At 42.1% G+C, this 17,375-nt stretch overlaps 1 protein-coding gene across 3 annotated transcripts in view; it reads right to left on the bottom strand.

Annotated features, from left to right (window-relative positions):
- Window positions 1–6,709: 6,709 nt before the first annotated feature.
- The window catches only part of LOC111150662 (flavin containing monooxygenase 2), a 29,368-nt gene continuing 18,702 nt past the window's right edge, over window positions 6,710–17,375 (bottom strand). For all 3 annotated transcript variants that reach the window (XM_022508173.1, XM_022508172.1, XM_022508170.1), the window contains 5 exons: window positions 15,363–15,505; window positions 14,844–15,043; window positions 11,886–12,241; window positions 9,716–9,788; window positions 6,710–8,358 (listed from right to left, as the gene is read on the bottom strand). In XM_022508173.1, coding sequence (XP_022363881.1) covers window positions 7,995–8,358; window positions 9,716–9,788; window positions 11,886–12,241; window positions 14,844–15,043; window positions 15,363–15,505 — 1,136 coding nt within the window. In that variant the 3' untranslated portion in view covers window positions 6,710–7,994. The remainder of the gene's footprint in view (window positions 8,359–9,715; window positions 9,789–11,885; window positions 12,242–14,843; window positions 15,044–15,362; window positions 15,506–17,375) is intronic.

Genomic DNA, 17,375 nt, shown 5'->3' with positions numbered 1-17,375 from the left:
CTCGATCCCGGAACTCCGGGATCATGACCTGAGCTGAAGGCAGTCGTCCAACCAACTGAGCCACCCAGGCGTCCCCAAAGTTCCCAATTTTTAACCACGGGGGTTAGAAACTTGTTTTCTTCCTGGGCATTATCTATACTGCTTCCTCTACTTCAAAAAAGTGAAATGCAAATATGTGAGGTACCGAGGTCAGATGGAGTGTCCAGTTGGGTTTCCTAGGACAATGTGGGGGTCAGCCTATGAGGCTAGGCTGCCATTCCCCAAATGGTGTGCAGAGGTTCTCCAAATTATTTTAAAATAGCAAGAAAAGCACATTTTAAAAAATGATTTATTTATTTGAGAGAGACAAAGCACAAGCAGAGGGAGAGGGAGAAGCAGACTCCCCACTGAGCTGGGAGCCAGAGGTGGGACTTGATCCCAGGACCTGGAGATCATGAGCTGAGCCAAAGGCAGACGTTTAACCATCTGAGCCACCCAGGTGTCCCAAAGCACATGTTTTTTGAGTGAGGAGCAAAAGCAGAGGTAGTTGATAGTTGAAATGTGTACTGAATTCAGCCGGGAGTAGGGTTAACACAAGAGATCTGACAATAGATATTCAAGAAGCTTTGTCATAGTGCATAGGTTGGAGAATTTTTTTTTAATTTAAAGATTTTTATTTTATTTATTTGACAGAGATCACAAGTAGGCAGAGAGGCAGGCAGAGAGAGAGGAAGGGAAGCAGGCTCCCCGCTGAGCAGGGAGCCCGATGTGGGGCTCGATCCCAGGACCCTGGGATCATGACCTGAGCTGAAGGCAGAGGCTTTAACCCACTGAGCCACCCAGGTGCCCCACAGTGGAGCATTTTTAACCATAGGAAGAAGGACAGCACACCGATATAAATTAGATTCTAAAGGCGGGTTACCTCTCTCTCCCAACTTTACCAAAGACAACTCCCCAAGCCATGTCTGACACTGTGTTAGGAGGGATTATATCAATGGAAGCACTTACTTTATGTGCTTGGAATTCTGACAGCTGCCGTCACAAGTCGGACTCTGGAGCTTGTGGAGATTGAAGTGGATGAGCCCGTGTCGGCCCGGGAGTCCCCAGCACGCCAGATGCGCTGGGTCTAAGAGATAAGGAATGTTATGCAGAATTTGGGACCTAAGGTTAGTCATCGTTTACATTTTAACCTTATTAATGGTAATAGTGAAATACTAAGAGAAATGTTGCCTGGTGGGTGATGATGTGGAGAACAAAGGTAAATGTAAGAAGATTAAATTTCCTTGCAACTTATAGCCCACTGATAAGTGTTTAAGAAGGGCAGAGTGACCTTCCTCCAGGCACTCAACTGCTTCACCTTAATATTTGCTGGAGGCAAAAGGCACCTTAGCTTGACATTAGAACAGCTATGAAGAAGATGATATTTGCATGGTTTCAAAGCTTACTTTTTACCCAGAAAGTAAGCCTTCAAAAGTATTATTAGTTTAAGCATGTTTTTAAAAAACCAAAATATCTATTACATTGAGTTGGGGACCCTGTGAGAGTGAGAGTGGGGCCACAATCAGTGTCTGGAACCTCAGTACTCAGGCACTGACCTTGATACGTACATGCGTTTTTGGTGCACATCTTGTAGGTCACGGGGCCTGGTCAGGCAAGTTGCTCCCATCAGTAGAAACAAAGGACTTAAAATACTGGTTGAGCATAAACACGGTTATTTATCAGATTGTCTCATTTTCCATAATTAGCAAGAGACTTGTAGTAATTATTTCAGTGGCACCTTTTTCTGCCATTTTTAGCGCTTACTGGAAATCAGCTGTCCTTGAGGTCGTGGGATGGGGAAAGCTATCCAGGCCCATTTTTGAAGTGGACCTACACCCTCGGAAGTCAGATCGGTAGACAGTAATGGTCTTTAGGAACGACTTTGGACTTTCTGGCTTCTAGGAGCGTGGTAGGATTGAACTTCTTGTCTGTGAGTGTTTGGCTGGGAACATGGTCCGTGAACTGTGAGCGAAGGTAATCTGCGTCCTTTCTGGGCTCAGAGTGGTTAATGGACAGAAGGAGACCCCAGAGCATTTTGTTTGTCCTCATTGTGTCACAGCTGCCTTCAGCAGGGCTGCTCCATTAGCCCGGGCGCCTGAGTGACTCTGGTGAGCTAAGCCTGGCCCCCAGTGGGTCTATAACATGAGAAAGAAAGAATCTTTGTCTTATTGCAAGGTTTTGAGATTTGGGGATTGGTGGTTAGTGTGCCATACCTCGCTTCTATCGATGGGTGCACCAGACGGATCTTTCTGGCTCCTTCATTGTATTTCTAAATCATCTTCTGAAGTCTCCCCTCTCTTCCTTCCCCCACCCTGCTCTGATGCAGAGCTAGAGCTAGAGAATCTGAGAGGGGAAAGTGAAAATTTATTTAGTTTTAGTCCCAGTTGAAATTAGACCTACCCAGTGCAATTTTTTTCTTTCTCTCTCTAAAAAAGTGAAAACAACCACAAGTCCCTACCTATCACCCCCCACCTGCTAAAAAAAGGTATCAAGAGGCTCCCTACCTAGACAAGGCTTCTCCACAGGTGTCTTTTTCAGTGGTGATAGACTGATTGATTGATTAATGTTCTTTTTTTTTTTTTTTTTTGAGAAAGGGCAGAAACTCATGTTTGTTTCAATTTAAGGGCCAGTCACTTACAAATTTTGACTAAAACCAATTTTCCTTATTTCAGAAGTATATTTTTAAGGAAGCAATAGTAGATTTTTTAAAAAAGATTTTATTTATTTATTTGATAGAGAGATCAAAAGTAGTCAGAGAAGCAGGCAGAGAGAGAGAGGAGGAAGCAGGTCCCTGCTGAGCAGAGGGCCCGATGTGGGGCTCAATCCCAGGACCCTGGGATCATGACCTGAGCCGAAGGCAGAGGCTTTAACCCACCTAGCCACCCAGGTACCCCAGTAGTAGATTTTTTTAGTTAATGGCTTTGTTTTATGAAAAATTATAGTGATTTTATCAATAGTATATTGGTAAAATTTTTGTGGAATATTTAAAAACACACAAAAAAGTTTAAACTATATAAAACATATTTAATCTTATTAGTAAGATTAAAATAATGTATATTGATGGGAGATGGAATTATAGTTGGACTATGAGCCTACAAGCTACTTTATTATTTTTTTTTATTTTTTGAATTTTTATTTGAATTCAGTTGACATATAGTGTATTATGAGTTTCAGAGGTAGAGGTCAGTGATTCGTCGGTCTTATATAAAACCCAGGGCTCAGTACATCATATGTCCTCCTTATTGACCATCACCCAGTTATCCCATCCCTTCACCCTACACCCTCTAGCAACCCTCAGTTTGTTTCCTATGATTAAGAGTCTCTTAAGGTTCGTCTCCCTCTCTGATTTCATCTTGTTTTATTTTTTCTCTCTTCCCCTATGATCCTCTGTTTTGTTTCTTAAATTACACATATGAGTGAGATCATATGATAATTGTCTTTCTCTGATTGACTTCCTTCACTTAGCATAATACCCTCTAGTTCCATCTATGCCCTTGCAAATGGCAAGATTTCATTTCTTTTGGAGGCTGCATAGTATTCCATTGTATATATATACCACATCTTCCTTATCCATTCATCTGTTGATGGACATCTAGGTTCTTTCCATAGTTTGGCTATTGTGGACATTGCTGCTATAAACATTCGGGTGCACGTGCCTTTTTGGATCACTGCGTTTGTATCTTTAGGGTAAATACCCAGTAGTGCAATTGCTGGATCTTAGGGTAGCTCTATTTTCAACTTTTTGAGGAACCTCCATGCTGTTTTCCAGGGTGGCTGCCCCAGCTTGCATTCCCACCAACAGTGTAGGAGGGTTCCCCTTTCTCTGCATCCTCGCCAACACCTGTCATTTCCTGAGTGGCTAATTTTAATTTTCTTTGATGGCTTGTGAACTCCCCAGTGGCTCTGCTGTATCTTCCTTGGATGGCACAGCAGTCAAGGACATTTCCACCCCAACCCTGTTTTGTCTCTCCCTCACTCAGAGGCAGACTTGCCTTGTTCTCTGATGACTCTTCCAGCCTTTTCCTGCACTTTCCCTATTTTCTTCTCACACAGGCATTTTCCTTAATAAAGTTTTCCATGTTCAATCTCCTTTTGGCATCTGTCCTGGATTACAAGAATCTAATCCCAGGAGATTTTTTTTTTCTTTTAAGCCTCACTGATCTATAATCTGGTCGTAAGGCAGACGGGACAAGAAAGTGAGTTACGTTCTGTGTAAATGCTTCTGCCTCCAGGAAATGGCCAACAGCTCTGCACTGGGGGCTGCGTGCCAGCAGCAGCATCTTCCAGGGTGAAGGACCGGTTACAAGGGAAAATCTTCCTTTGCCATCCTTACTGTAGTATGAACACTGGGTTCTTTCTGTGTTACGCTTTTGAAATCTTCATTATTAGAAATTTTGTTACATGTCACAGTCCAAGAGTTTTATTATATTTTTTTAAGACTTTCTTTTTCTTTTTTTTTTTTTAAAGATTTTGTTTATATATTTGACAGAGAGAGATCACAAGTAGACAGAGAGGCAGGCAGAGAGAGAGAGAGGGAAGCAGGCTCCCTGCTGAGCAGAGAGCCTGATGCGGGACTCGATCCCAGGACCCTGAGATCATGACCTGAGCCGAAGGCAGTGGCTTAACCCACTGAGCCACCCAGGCACCCCAAGAGTTTTATTTTTTGAAATATCTTAATTTTTCTGGAAAGAGCAGATGGGACATATTTGGCTTTTGATAAGAAAAATGGAGCAGCTATCGCAGAGAGAAGGGTGGTTAAAAGGACGGGTTAGTAAAGGGATCATCACAGGGAGAGACTTGGGGGGAGGGTGATAACTGGTTAACATCCTCTGTAGGAGAACATTGTGAAGGGCAGAAGCACCGGGGCTGAACTGAAGGGGAATTTGGCCCCAAGGTGGGGGAAAGACTGATCTCTGAAAGCAGCTGTTTTGGAGACACCACAAACTGATGGTTTTTAAACTGAATGTGCGCAGGAATGTTCTAGGGAACTTGGCAAGACTGGGCATTCTAGCGGAGACTGTCATTCAGCAGGTCTGAATTATTACTGCATTTGTATTTAAAAATCTGCACTTCTATAAGCTCCCTGAGATGTTTTGATGCAGTTAGTCTGTGGGTCATAGTTTGGAACAGCAAACTATCTTAGGTGGTTTGTCCGGGAGAGTTTCCTGTTTGAGGCTGTATAGAGGCAGAAGAATAAATCCGGATGAGTCCTCCTTAGTCAGTCTCAGGCTCTGGAAATGCACTCTTTATTTATTTATTTTTTTAAAACATAACAGAATATTTGGAAAGATTTCAAGAGATCAAGCTCTAAAACTTTCAAGGTTATACATTTAATAATAATTTTGTCCTAATGGAGCTATTTCCCCCCACCGATTCAGTGTCAGCCCAACACATGTTTCCCAGTCTAGTCCACTGTAGAAGTAGGATAATGACCAGCGGTACTTCCCTGGTAGGGGTAATGATGAAGGAGGCAAGTTAAGGAAAATAATTAGGACAATGCTTTGGATATTACAAAGCAGGGATTGGCAGACCTTCTCCACAAAGGGCCGCTAGTAAATGTGTTAGGCTTCGGGAGTCCTACTGTTTCTGCCGCAGCCACAGCTCTGCCACTGCCGCAGCCACAGCTCTGCCGCTACCGCTTGCAAGCAGCTAGGACCGGGGACGGGTGCTGCGGCTGTGTTCCAAGAAAACGTTATTCATGGAAATGGGTAGTGCACTGCCTTTAACCCACAGGCAATAGTTCACCTAGTCTTGCCATACAGGCTTGATATATTCTACTATTCATAATAATAATATAATGGCTTGCAAATAATCTTTAATAATTAGCAAATCAGGTTTTTAATCAAGAAGTATATACATTACCTGTGATTTTTTTCCCCAAGGGAAACCACTCATAGGAACAATGAAAAATATGTTGCATTTAAATGCTGGTGTCATTTCGATGGAATTTGAAGAAATAAAGCTTCCACTGTCAAAAGATTGCCGTTACATTGCTGTGGGCACTTCAGGGGCAAATCCAGGCCTAAGTGAAGAGCAGTGTCCACACAGACTTTGGAAGAGTAAGAGGAGAAATAGGCCTAAATCTTTAATCTCTGACCTTTTCCCTTTTCAAAAGGCCTTGGTCGGGGCTTAGGGCAGAGCTTATCTCCCAAAGCACAGTTCACCAAGAGAATGGCTGTGGTGGGTTACTAAACCAGATGTTTATTCTGTTGCTCAAGGTCTATTGACATGGAATTGCTTGTATCTGTTTTAGATTTCAGTTCCAAGAAAATGTGTCTCCTAACAAAACTGTACGCTTCCTTTCATCAGATGACAAGATTGCATATTGTTTTACCTTTTGCCTTGTTTACCTACAAGGTCAGAGGTAAATAAAAGGCTCAAGCATTGTAATACTTTTCATCTACGTAGAACATATACTTCTTCCCTAATGCTTGTTTTTTCAAATGAAAAAAATGAGAAAATTTTCAAATTTTTTCATTTCATAAGATGAAATGAAAAATCATTTCAATTTTTCTTTTTCTTTTTTTAACCTTGAATCTTCTTCCTTTATTTATTTTTAAATAATTAAAAAAATTTTTTATAAACATATAATGTATTATTAGCCCCAGGGGTACAGGTCTGTGAATCGCCAAGTTTACACACTTCACAGCACTCACCGTAGCACATACCCTCCCCAATGTCCATAACTCAATTTTTCAAATGAAAAAAGGTTGCAAAATTTTCAAATTTCAAAATACTACCTTAAATATTCTGGTATAGGTGTCTTTCATTGTAAATGCCTTCACATGCTTCTTAAATCTGGCCGGACTATAAACCAAATATTATGAAAAAATTAATTGATCATATTTGCAAGAAGAGTGCTGTTATCTATGTTAAGTTCCTCCAGAAGCAACATATATATGATTATAAATAAAATAAACTGTTAATAAGTACTTAATCAGCAATAGCGGTTTTGTAAATAAGTATATTCTGGGGAAAGGTTATGATCCACAGTCCCAGAATCAAGCAAAACTGGGTTCCAGTCCCAGCTCCAGGATAAGACCAGCTGTGTGGTCTTGGGCATGTTACCCAACTGCTCTGAGTCTTGGTTCATCATCTGTAGAATGGGTAGAACAGCTGCATCCACATCACAGAACTGTTGTGAGATTTAAAGGATGCTAGTACACGTGGTGTACCCTGAGCACAATGTCTGCTCTGTTAAGTACTGAATGTGTCTGTAACTGTTACCGCAGCTTTATTTTTATTTTTACAACGGTGCTTCTGTCAAAATGTAAGAAATGTGCCTACTGGCTTTACTTTCTTTCTTTTTTCTTTTTCTTGCTGTGTTCTAAGATTCATTGCGTACAACACCCAGGGCTCCATGCAGCACGTGCCCTACTTATTACCCTTAATACCCTTAATATCCTTAATATCTGATCATTGCTGACGCTTTCTGACTCGAGCCTCTCCTTTTCGCCTCCAGGAGTTTTGAGCGATTCCCTATTGAGCAAATGGACCATGACCTGACCCCTGTGAACTTTGTTACGAACTCTGAGCAAATGGACCATGACCTCACACCTGCGAACTTTGTTACCAGTCTCGGTAAGAGACTATCGGGAACATTCGTGCCGGAGTTTAAATATTTACCCACCATTGAAATTTTCCAATGTTTTCAACCATGGGGCTTGCTTTGCCTTCTGTATAGTCCTATTTTTTCCACACAAGCCCCTTCTTTGGGGCCTGGCAGCACTATTTATCCAGTGCCATTTAATTGTCCTTTTGGAGAGTCTGAGGAACTTGAGGGAAGGGTGGAGTAGCAAAGAAATTTTATGACGCCATTTTGGTGTTCTCCGTGGACCGAATTCTGCTAATTCTTTACAACCACCTCTCTCTGTCCTCTCAACTCTGAAATACAGAATCCATTAGATTTCCCATTTTTTTCTTTTAGTCTTTTTTTTTTTTTTTATAGGAACTGGCTGATAGTACAGTCACAAGCTTTAGGCTGACAGATTAGAGCCACTGAAGCTGAAAACAAAGGCCACGACAATAGCAAGAAACCCCAGGGTTTTCAACAGGAAGGAAACCGGGAAATCCGGAGAAGCTTTTACTGCCCGGGTCTTCAAAGGCTTCAGTATCCGTTGTTTCTGGGTGAGGATGGCACTCTTGGCTCCCTGCCACGGCCTGGGCCCAGTGAGGCGGTACTGGTAGGAGTTGCAGGGTCCAAAATAGAGCTTCACAGCCAGTTTGGGGTCTTTCAGCAGGAGAGACAGGATGTCTGGCTTCGCACCTATCTCTGAGGCAAGCTCGTCCAAGTAGTCGATGTAATTGGTCTGCAGCGTCTGGCTCTGGCTCTTTCCAAACCTTAATGAAAAAAGTAAAAAATGGCGGATTCACAAAATGTTCTAAGTCGCAGAAGAACAGGAGGTGTTTGACAGCGCTTGGAAGAATGACAGGCTGAGTGAGTAAAGGAGGTTCGAATGACTCTGGTGGAAGGTTTGAACTTATCCCGTCTGGAGGCCCGTCTCAGATTGAGAGTAGCTGTAAAATCAAGAGCTGGTCGGAAGTCTGAGGAATGGGACAAGGTTTATAACCACGATTACTATTGGATATTTAGTAAGCGGCTTCAGTTCTCCCGGCAATACACATCAGTCAGGATGGCTGCAAAGATTCGTGCACTGACACATATGAAACCCTTGCTCAGTGTCTTGCACAGAGGAGACGCTTAATATTTGCGTGTTAAATTATTAAAGTAGTTGGCGCTCTGGCTGGCATAAAACAGGTTCTCAATAGATGTTAGATTAATTAGAATTTGACCATGAGACAACCTGTATGTGTGATGTCAGGCCCCCCGAGTCTACTCTCCAAGGGTGCTTGGTCACTGGTGGACCCCATTTTACCCTATCATAGAGCATCCATCTACTTTGGCTTCTCACCGACTCCCTCTGATTTACTTTGATAGGACATCCCCCAGCTAAATTTTCAGAGACACACATGGCCACTGTTACTACTGCTGCTCTCACCCCATTTCCTCTCTCACCACAGAATCTAACACGGACATCATACAAAACTGAAATAAAACAAGTCCAGGAAAAATGTCCCGATTTGGTAAAATTTTTATCTTTATGTAGTTGGTCCTACTTTTTTATTTTTTTAAGATTTTATTTATTTATTTGAGAGAAGATGAGAGAGAGCAGGAGCACGGGGAGGGGTAGAGGAAGAGGGAAAAGCAGACTCCCCACTGAGCAGGGAGCCCGAGGCGGGGATCATGACCTGAGCCAAAGGCAGATGCTTAACTGACTAAGCCACTCAGGTGCCCCATGGAGTTGGTTCTTAAACTAGTATCACCTGGGGAGGGGCACCTGGGTGGCTCAGTGGGTTAGGGCCTCTGCCTTCGGCTCAGGTCACGATCTCAGGGTCCTGGGATCCAGCCCTGCGTCAGGCTCTCTGCTCAGCAGGGAGCCTGCTTCCCCCTCTCTCCCTGCCTGCCTCTCTGCCTGCTTGTGATCTCTCTGTCAAATAAATAAATAAATCTTAAAAAAAAAAAAAGAATCACCTGGGGAGAACATAAAAATAGAAATTTCCAGATTCATCCTGAGGTTCCAATTCAGTTGGTCTGGGTTGTGACCCAGGAATTTGCATTTTTAAGAAACAGGTAGGTGGGTAGTTAGGTCACCCTGAGAAACACTGCTTTATGTAAGGAATTAAAAAAAATTCTTACAGATCGATTCTTTTTTCATTCCTCTGGATAATGTCCACCATCATAGTCCTCTCTGAGGGCAAGGTACACAAACCTAGAAATAAAAGACTGGTTTGAGTGGTGGGTTTGATTCAGTATCATTGCTTTTTCTAGTAGTTGGTTCCTACCCTTGAGCTTGGCCATTTACGCATCTTACGACAATCAAGGCAGCTTGGTGTTGCTGGACTCCAGGCTGGGATGAGTTCTGTGTGGTCTGCTCTTAAAGGGAGCCCAGGTTACAGCGAGACCTCTGACGTGGAGCGTGTAAGGGAAGAGGCTGGAGAAGGAAGGTGAGCCTGAAGAGCCAGAAATCATGCCAGGTGGGTTGAGCTCTATTTTAAAGGTGATGGGAAGCCATGGAAGGGTTTTCTGTAGGTGGTGACAAGATCGGATTTTCCTTTTAGAAAGATCCTTCTAGCTGGTGAATTTTGGGAAATGGGCTCAAGGAAAGTGAGTCTAAAGGTAGCAAGACCAGTTGAGAGGCCGTTGAAGTAAACCTGGTGGGAGTAAAGTCAAGCAGTGGGGGCAGAGAAGGTAGATTGGTGCAGGAGTTATCACTGTGTGCTTGTGATTCCATCCCTGTCCGTGGGTGTTCTCGGACATGGCGAAATGGTCAGTTTCCCCTGGATGTAGTTAGTCATCAGACATACCAGAGTCAATGAGTCCAAAACCGAGCTTCACTGAAGCTCTCCTGGTCAGACTAGTGTCTTCCTCCATATGTCCTCTCTTTATTCCTGGCTCTGCTGTCCACCCAGTTCCCATGGCCAAGATCTGCAAGTCATCTGTGATTCCTCTCTCTCTCTCTCTCTCTCTCATTTTCTACATTCAGCCAATCATCATGTCCTGTGGATTTTATCCCCGTTTCTCACATTTCGTCTTCTCCACTTTGTCTTTCTGCTAGGCTCAGCTACATCATATTTCAGCAGACTTGCAGTGGCTTCTCACTGGTCTCAAAGACCTCATTCTCTTCTCATTTCAAACCTGTCTTCCATACCAGTGCTGAAATAATCTATTGAAAATGTAAGTCTGGTAATGTTTATTCCTTGCTTATAAAGTTTCATTGGGTTCTCTGGTTGAAGAGCTTTCTAAAATGGAGATTTTAGGTCCTCAGGTCAGACTTAATCAGGGTCCCTAAGGATCCAGATGATTTTTATGTATGGCCAGATTTGGAAAGAACTGATCTACATTTTATATTGTAAGCCTTTTAGCGTACGTTACAAGGCTTCCGTGTCCTGGCCCTTCTCCTGAAAGATTATTCTTTAAAAATCTCTCATCCCTCTCTGCCTCGTATGTTATGCTCTGGGAATATCAAATAGCTTGTAATTCTCCATATCCATCACGCCTCTATGCTTTGGCTCAAGAGATTCTCTCTTCTGCACCTGAGAAACTCGGTCATTGAGCAGGTTTTTCTTGGCCACATGCCCTCATTTATCCCAACATGCTGCAAAGCACCCTTTTCCTTCTTTCTATGCACTCCATGCATCCCTCTACCAAAGCATTTATCTTGGTATGTGGAAATGATCTGTTCGTATTGCTGTCTGTCCCACCAGGCTCCAGCACAAGGCTAGGTATTCAATGAGTTTTGGTTGAGCTCAATTGAACCCTGGGGTCAGGGAGATAATGGCCTCCTGAGGAATGCAAAGTGCTATGCAGATCCTTAGACCAACCCTTTCAATAACCTTATAACTTTGTAAGGATCCGTGAGGTTGAGCTTCTTAACATATTGAGAGTTAATTTGGAGTTAATGTAGAGGCCCTGGGTCTCTAGATTTGCACATATTCAGAGGAAATTATAAACATTGTATAGGTGAAGTCAGGAGTCAGATATCCTTTCCTTCTCAACTATTTTTTCATGATTCCAGGAAAGGATAATATGTATTTAGCTTTATGAAAATTGAAATTCTCTGAACTTTCTAATATTTTAAAGGGATGATTACAGTTCTTTATTATTATTTTTACTATTATTATTGTTATTATTTTATCTCTATATTTGTTATTTTGCAAATTCTCCACTAACTTTTTAGGACATTAATCTCACAAGAGTTGCCTAAGTTTGGGCAACTTCTTCCTGGCAGCCTCCTTATCTAAACCTGTTATTGAGCAAACTCCATCAGAGATAAAACCCTCAGCCCCTCACTTTCCCACTCGCATACCTTTGAAAACCCTGGTTGCCCATCGAGCTTGAAGTTCAACAGTTGGGAAAATGGAACCTAGGGGTTGGATGAGACCAATGCATGCCAGAGTTGACTTCTCCAGGTGAGGAGGGAACATGTATTTATACAGTGAGACCATCTTATCCTCTACTTTCACAAGTGAATCTTCAAGGAATGGAAAAGAGAAAGTATATCCTGTTGCAAAGACAATGACGTCAATCTTCTCCTCCACTGTTCCATCTTCAAATATGGCAGAAGTTTCCGTGAGCTCTTTCACTGTCGCTTTCACCTTGATGGCTCCGTAGAGTATACGACTTGGAAGATCATCATTTAGTACAGGTTCTTTCATAAGATATCTGAAACATGAAGAAGAAAACACTTAGAAGGAACATTTAATGATATTGGGTGAGTCTTGAAACTCTCTTGATATTTTATGGGTTTGGCTCTTGAAATAAAGAGATTTCTCAACTATCCACAAAACTTTCTAGCTTGACTAGTTGATCTACCTCAAACCTTACTATCTGACTTGATTCTCATGTCACAAATCTCTCCCCTCGATGAAGAAGAGAAAACATGTAGGTCGTGTGAGTAAAAGACATTTCAAAAAAGGAGGCATCCCCAAGGGCTTAAACAAAATACCATGGCTATGGTCATTCCAGTCATTGTTACCCCATCGATGTTTCCACTATTGTTTTAATTATCTTGCTGTTCTACTTAATCTCCATCTGATCATAAATAAGAAAGGAAAATTTTGTTAAATCCCCATTAGTTTTGAAACTTTTATTAAGGGATCAGCATAAAAACCAATGTATGAAATTAAGTTTGGGATATTTGTTGATCCCAAATATCCATGGAGTCTCTGCATGTGATAGCATGTGTGATAGAGCAAAGTCTGGTTGTATTTCTGGAATTCCCCTTTTCATAGATTTGAGAACCACTTTTTAAAAAAATTAGACAATATGGGGCACCTGGGTGGCTCAGTGGGTTAAAGCCTCTGCCTTCGGCTCAGGTCATGATCTCAGGGTCTTGGGATCAAGCCCCACATCGGGCTCTCTGCTCAGCAGGGAGCCTGTTTCCTCCCGCTCTCTCTGCCTGCCTCTCTGTCTACTTGTGATCTCTGTCAAGTAAATAAATAAAATCTTAAAAAAAAAGAATAAGACAATACATGCTACATGTATCAGATCTCAGAACTGAGCAGTCACATGGCATTTGTTGAAAGATTCCAAAGTTCTTCTGTTTTTGTATTTTTTTTTAAGGGAAGGAGCCTGTTATCGACTAAAGAAAAATAAACATTCATACTGTTTGCTTGTGTTTATAAGATCAGTGATATATAACTTTGAGCTCAGTAGAGATTTATTTCTTGGCAAAGAGATAGTGAGTATGTTCTCAAAAGCTGCTCATGGGAAGAGCCCTTATGGTGTACAGAATTAGCAAAGCATGAGGTATCACATGGAGAATTTGGGACACATTTCCCACCACACCCCTCTGAAAGGAAGGCTTCAATCTCTTCAAGCAGCCTTTGCCAATGTTGGACAGCTTTGGGAACTAGGAAATTCTTCCCATGATCCTAGTTCTGCTTTCTAGAGCAGCTCATAATATTTTTTTCTTTTTTAAATTTATTTTTTTATTCATGTATAATTAATATATAGTGTTATATTAGTTTCAGATGTACAATATAATGATTCAAGAGTTCTATACATTTCTCAGTGCTCGTCAAGATAAATGTACTCCTAATTCCTTTTGTCTATTACCTCCAGCCCCCCACTCATCTCCTCTCTGGCAACTGCCAGTTTGTTCTCTGTATTCAATAGTCTGGTTTTTTGTTTGTTTGTTTGTTTCTTTTGTGTCTTAAGTTCCACACACGAGACAAATTGTATGGTATATTTCTTTCTCTGACTGACTTATTTCACCTAAGCTTATACCCTCTGGGTCCATCCATGTTGTTGCAAACGGCAAGGTTTCATTCTTTTTATGACTGAGTAATCTAATTAAAAATGGGCAGAAGACCTGAATAGATGTTTTTGCAAAGAAGACTTCTAGCTGGCCGACAGACACATGACAAGATGCTCAGCACCACTCGCCATCAGAGAGAGACAAAACCACAGTGAGATATCTCTTCATATGTCAGAATGACTAAAATAAAAGACATAAGAAATAACAATTATTGATGTGGATGTGGAGAGAAAGAAACCCTAAATGCACTGTTGGTGGGAATGCAAATTGGTGTAGCCACTGTGGGAAACAGTGGAGGTTATTAAAAAAGTTAAAAATAGAATTATATGGAAAAAAAAAAAACTTAAAAAAAAAAAAGAAAAAGGTGCGCCTGGGTGGCTCAGTGGGTTAAAGCCTCTGCCTTCAGCTCAGGTCATGATCTCAGGGTCTTGGGATCAAGCCCCGAGTCGCGTTGGGCTCTCTGCTCTGGGGGCGGGGGGGGGCTGCTTCCTCCTCTCTCTCTTTGCCTGCCTCTCTGACTACTTGTGATCTCTGTCTGTCAAATAAGTAAATAAAATATTTAAAAAAAAACTAAAAAAAAATAGAATTATATGATCCATTAGTTCTACTGTTGGGTATTTACCCAAAGAAAATGAAAACACTAATTTGAAAAGACATGTGCACTCCCATGTTCATTGCAGCATTATTTACAATAGCCAAAGTATGGAAGCAACCTAACTGTCCATTGATAGATGAATGGATACAAAAGATGGGGTGTTATATACACAATGGCATATTACTCAGCCATAAAAATTTCCCAATATTTCTACTTCAACTTCTTAAGTATTTACTTTTTAAAAGGTATACAGAACAAATTTGGAATTGAAATTCCAGGATGTCGATGATACTCATACTGTTAAGTTGTGATTTGAAATACCACATTAGCAACTGGGCTCTTTATAAAGAGGCACCTCTGACAACCTTGCTTACCAATGAGTATACCATAAAAAAGCAAAATAACTCTACTTGTTTTGAGGCTCAAGGCCATAATTTTCATGGTTGAACCACTGATTCATCTGCTGTTCCATCATCCATTTTCGAATCATTTGTGGCAGGACATTTCGGAGCATGGACCTAAACCGGGTGTGGAACACCATGTCCCAGGGGTAGCCATCTTCAGAGATCCGACCCATGACCCAGGAACCGTGTCTGGTGCTGACGAATACCTGGTAAGCAAAAAGGAATGCTGCTTAAATCAGGCCATTGTCCCTTTTGGAAAGGACCTACTGTGTAGACAATATATCACATGTATGGCTCAGAGAAGTAAAACACTTGCTCTGGGTTAGCAGGGCTGATTAGTGGCAGGACTAGGAGGTAAACCTTGGCTTCCTGACTTCAAGATTTTTTATGATACCACACTGTAGTAACCAACCAACCAACCAACCAGTTAACGAGTAATGGAACCTTGGTTATGTGGCGGATATTCCAATATGCCCTTGCTCCTTTCTCTCCTCCATGGTACAGGATGAATAGAGAACATCATACCTGAGCAGCCTTCTTACTCAGCTCAACGGCAATGTCTGAGGCTGAGTTTCCTAGTCCAATCACCAGGATTCGTTTCTCTTCAAGTCCCCCTGGGTGCTTGTATTGGTGGCTATGGAAATACTGGCCTTTGAACCTCTCAATACCTTCAAGGGGAAGAAGAGAGAAGTCCATGGGTTATGTCAACTTCAATAAAAGTGCACCGTCAGATTTTCTTTTTTGGAATCAATCATTTGCTTGGCCTCCTCACTCCTTAAGGAGGTTACAGTGGCAAGGCCAGCTGACAGACTGAAAGCATATGGAACCCGTATGCATATGGAACAGGACCAAAAGAGTTGATTTCAGGGGTTGCAGCATACATATTTATTAGAGAATAAGATGGTTTTGATAAATTGAGTGGAGTCAGATGCTGTCTTCTGACTACCTATTATCTCATTTCAGACTGTACAGTAATACTTTAATATCACACAGAACATGTATTCTTTTAAATGTTTTTGAACATATTATGAAATGCTATTATGGTACTTGCATAATAATTAGAATGGTATTTATCATTCTCATTTTGCAAGAGCAAACAAAAAGTAAACTAAAAACCAGGCACATAGAAAGTGAAGGATGTTTCCACATTGCAGGATAAGTCGGTAACTTACTGGATAAGCCATTTTGAAGACAAGACTGTAGATTTCCCAGAAAAATATGACGTTGTTAAATATTTATCTTTTATGGTGGGTTTCTTTTTTTTTTAAAGGTTTTATTTATTTGACAGAGAGAGATCACAAGTAGGCAGAGAGGCAAACAGAGAGAGAGAGAGGAAGAAGCAGGCTCCCTGCCGAGCAGAGAGCCCAATGCGGGACTCAATCCCAGAACCCTGAGATCATGACCTGAGCGGAAGGCAGAGACTTAACCCACTGAGCCACCCAGGCACCCCTATGGTGGGTTTCTTGAAAGAACCTTTGGATCATTAGTTCTCATAGTGGGGTCCTTTGACCAGCATTATTAGCTGGAACCTGGGCACTTGTTGGAAATGCAAATTCTCAGCTTCACGATGCCTTCACGATCTACTGAGTTGGAAATGCCTGAGGTGGGGCCTCCCAAGTTGTTTTTAAAAGCCCTTCAGGTGATTCTTCTTTGAGAATCAGTGCTTTCGGGTAGAAGAGCTCACACCTGGCTGCATACCTTTTTTAAAAGGGCTGTTTATCAGAGATAGAGCACAAGTGGGTGTGGAACTTGGGGGACGGGCAGAGGGAGAGGGAGCGAGATTCTCAGTTAAGCTCTGCACTAAGCATGGAGCCCCAGCAGGGAGCTGGGGGTGGGGAGGGGGTTGGTTCAGTCTCATGACCTGAGCTGAAACCAAGAGTCAGAGGCTTAACCAACTGTCTTCCAGCTGCCCCTTGCCTGGCTGCATATTAAAATCACTTGAGTAACTCTTAACTGCTTTAGGCCTACACTATACTAACTGAACATCGGAGGTCATAAGGATGTTAGAGGGTCCACAGATGGTTTGAATGTGAGACCTGGACTGTGAACCACTGTATTAGCTATTTTCCTGAGGGCCTTCGGGGGGAAGTATACTTTCTGAGGGAAGGGCCTGGGAGGTACCAGGTCAGATGGCTGCACGGTTCCCTTGTCTGTACTCTTCCCCGTCACTCTCTGTGTGCCCATCACTGTCCTGTAGGAGAACTTATTTCCACGGAACCTCCTCAATAACCTGTCTGAAGGCATGGCTCTGAGGAAAATTCTCCAAGGACATGGAAAAGTCACAGTGTTTGGCAGGATAGATAAAGGCCGAGGTAGGTAGGTACATGGTGAGAAGGGCCTCTCCAACAGAGAACCGATTTGGGTGACAATGCTCTGAAATTCTGGGGAAGATTCAGTGACTTTGGAGGAAGTTACTGAGGTCCCTGTGTCATGAAGACAGAAAAATGGTATGTGGAGACTTTCATCCTTCTAGCTCTATCTAGATCTTAATACTATGCCCAGTTGCAGTAGCTAATTCTGCCTGTCAGTCCAACCTCC

Source organism: Enhydra lutris, unplaced genomic scaffold (genome assembly GCF_002288905.1).
Source record: "Enhydra lutris kenyoni isolate GAN:26980312 unplaced genomic scaffold, ASM228890v2 scaffoldscaffold24, whole genome shotgun sequence".
In the NCBI taxonomy this organism is placed as follows: Eukaryota; Metazoa; Chordata; class Mammalia; order Carnivora; family Mustelidae; genus Enhydra; species Enhydra lutris.
This window is presented reverse-complemented; position numbering and strand designations above follow the sequence as displayed.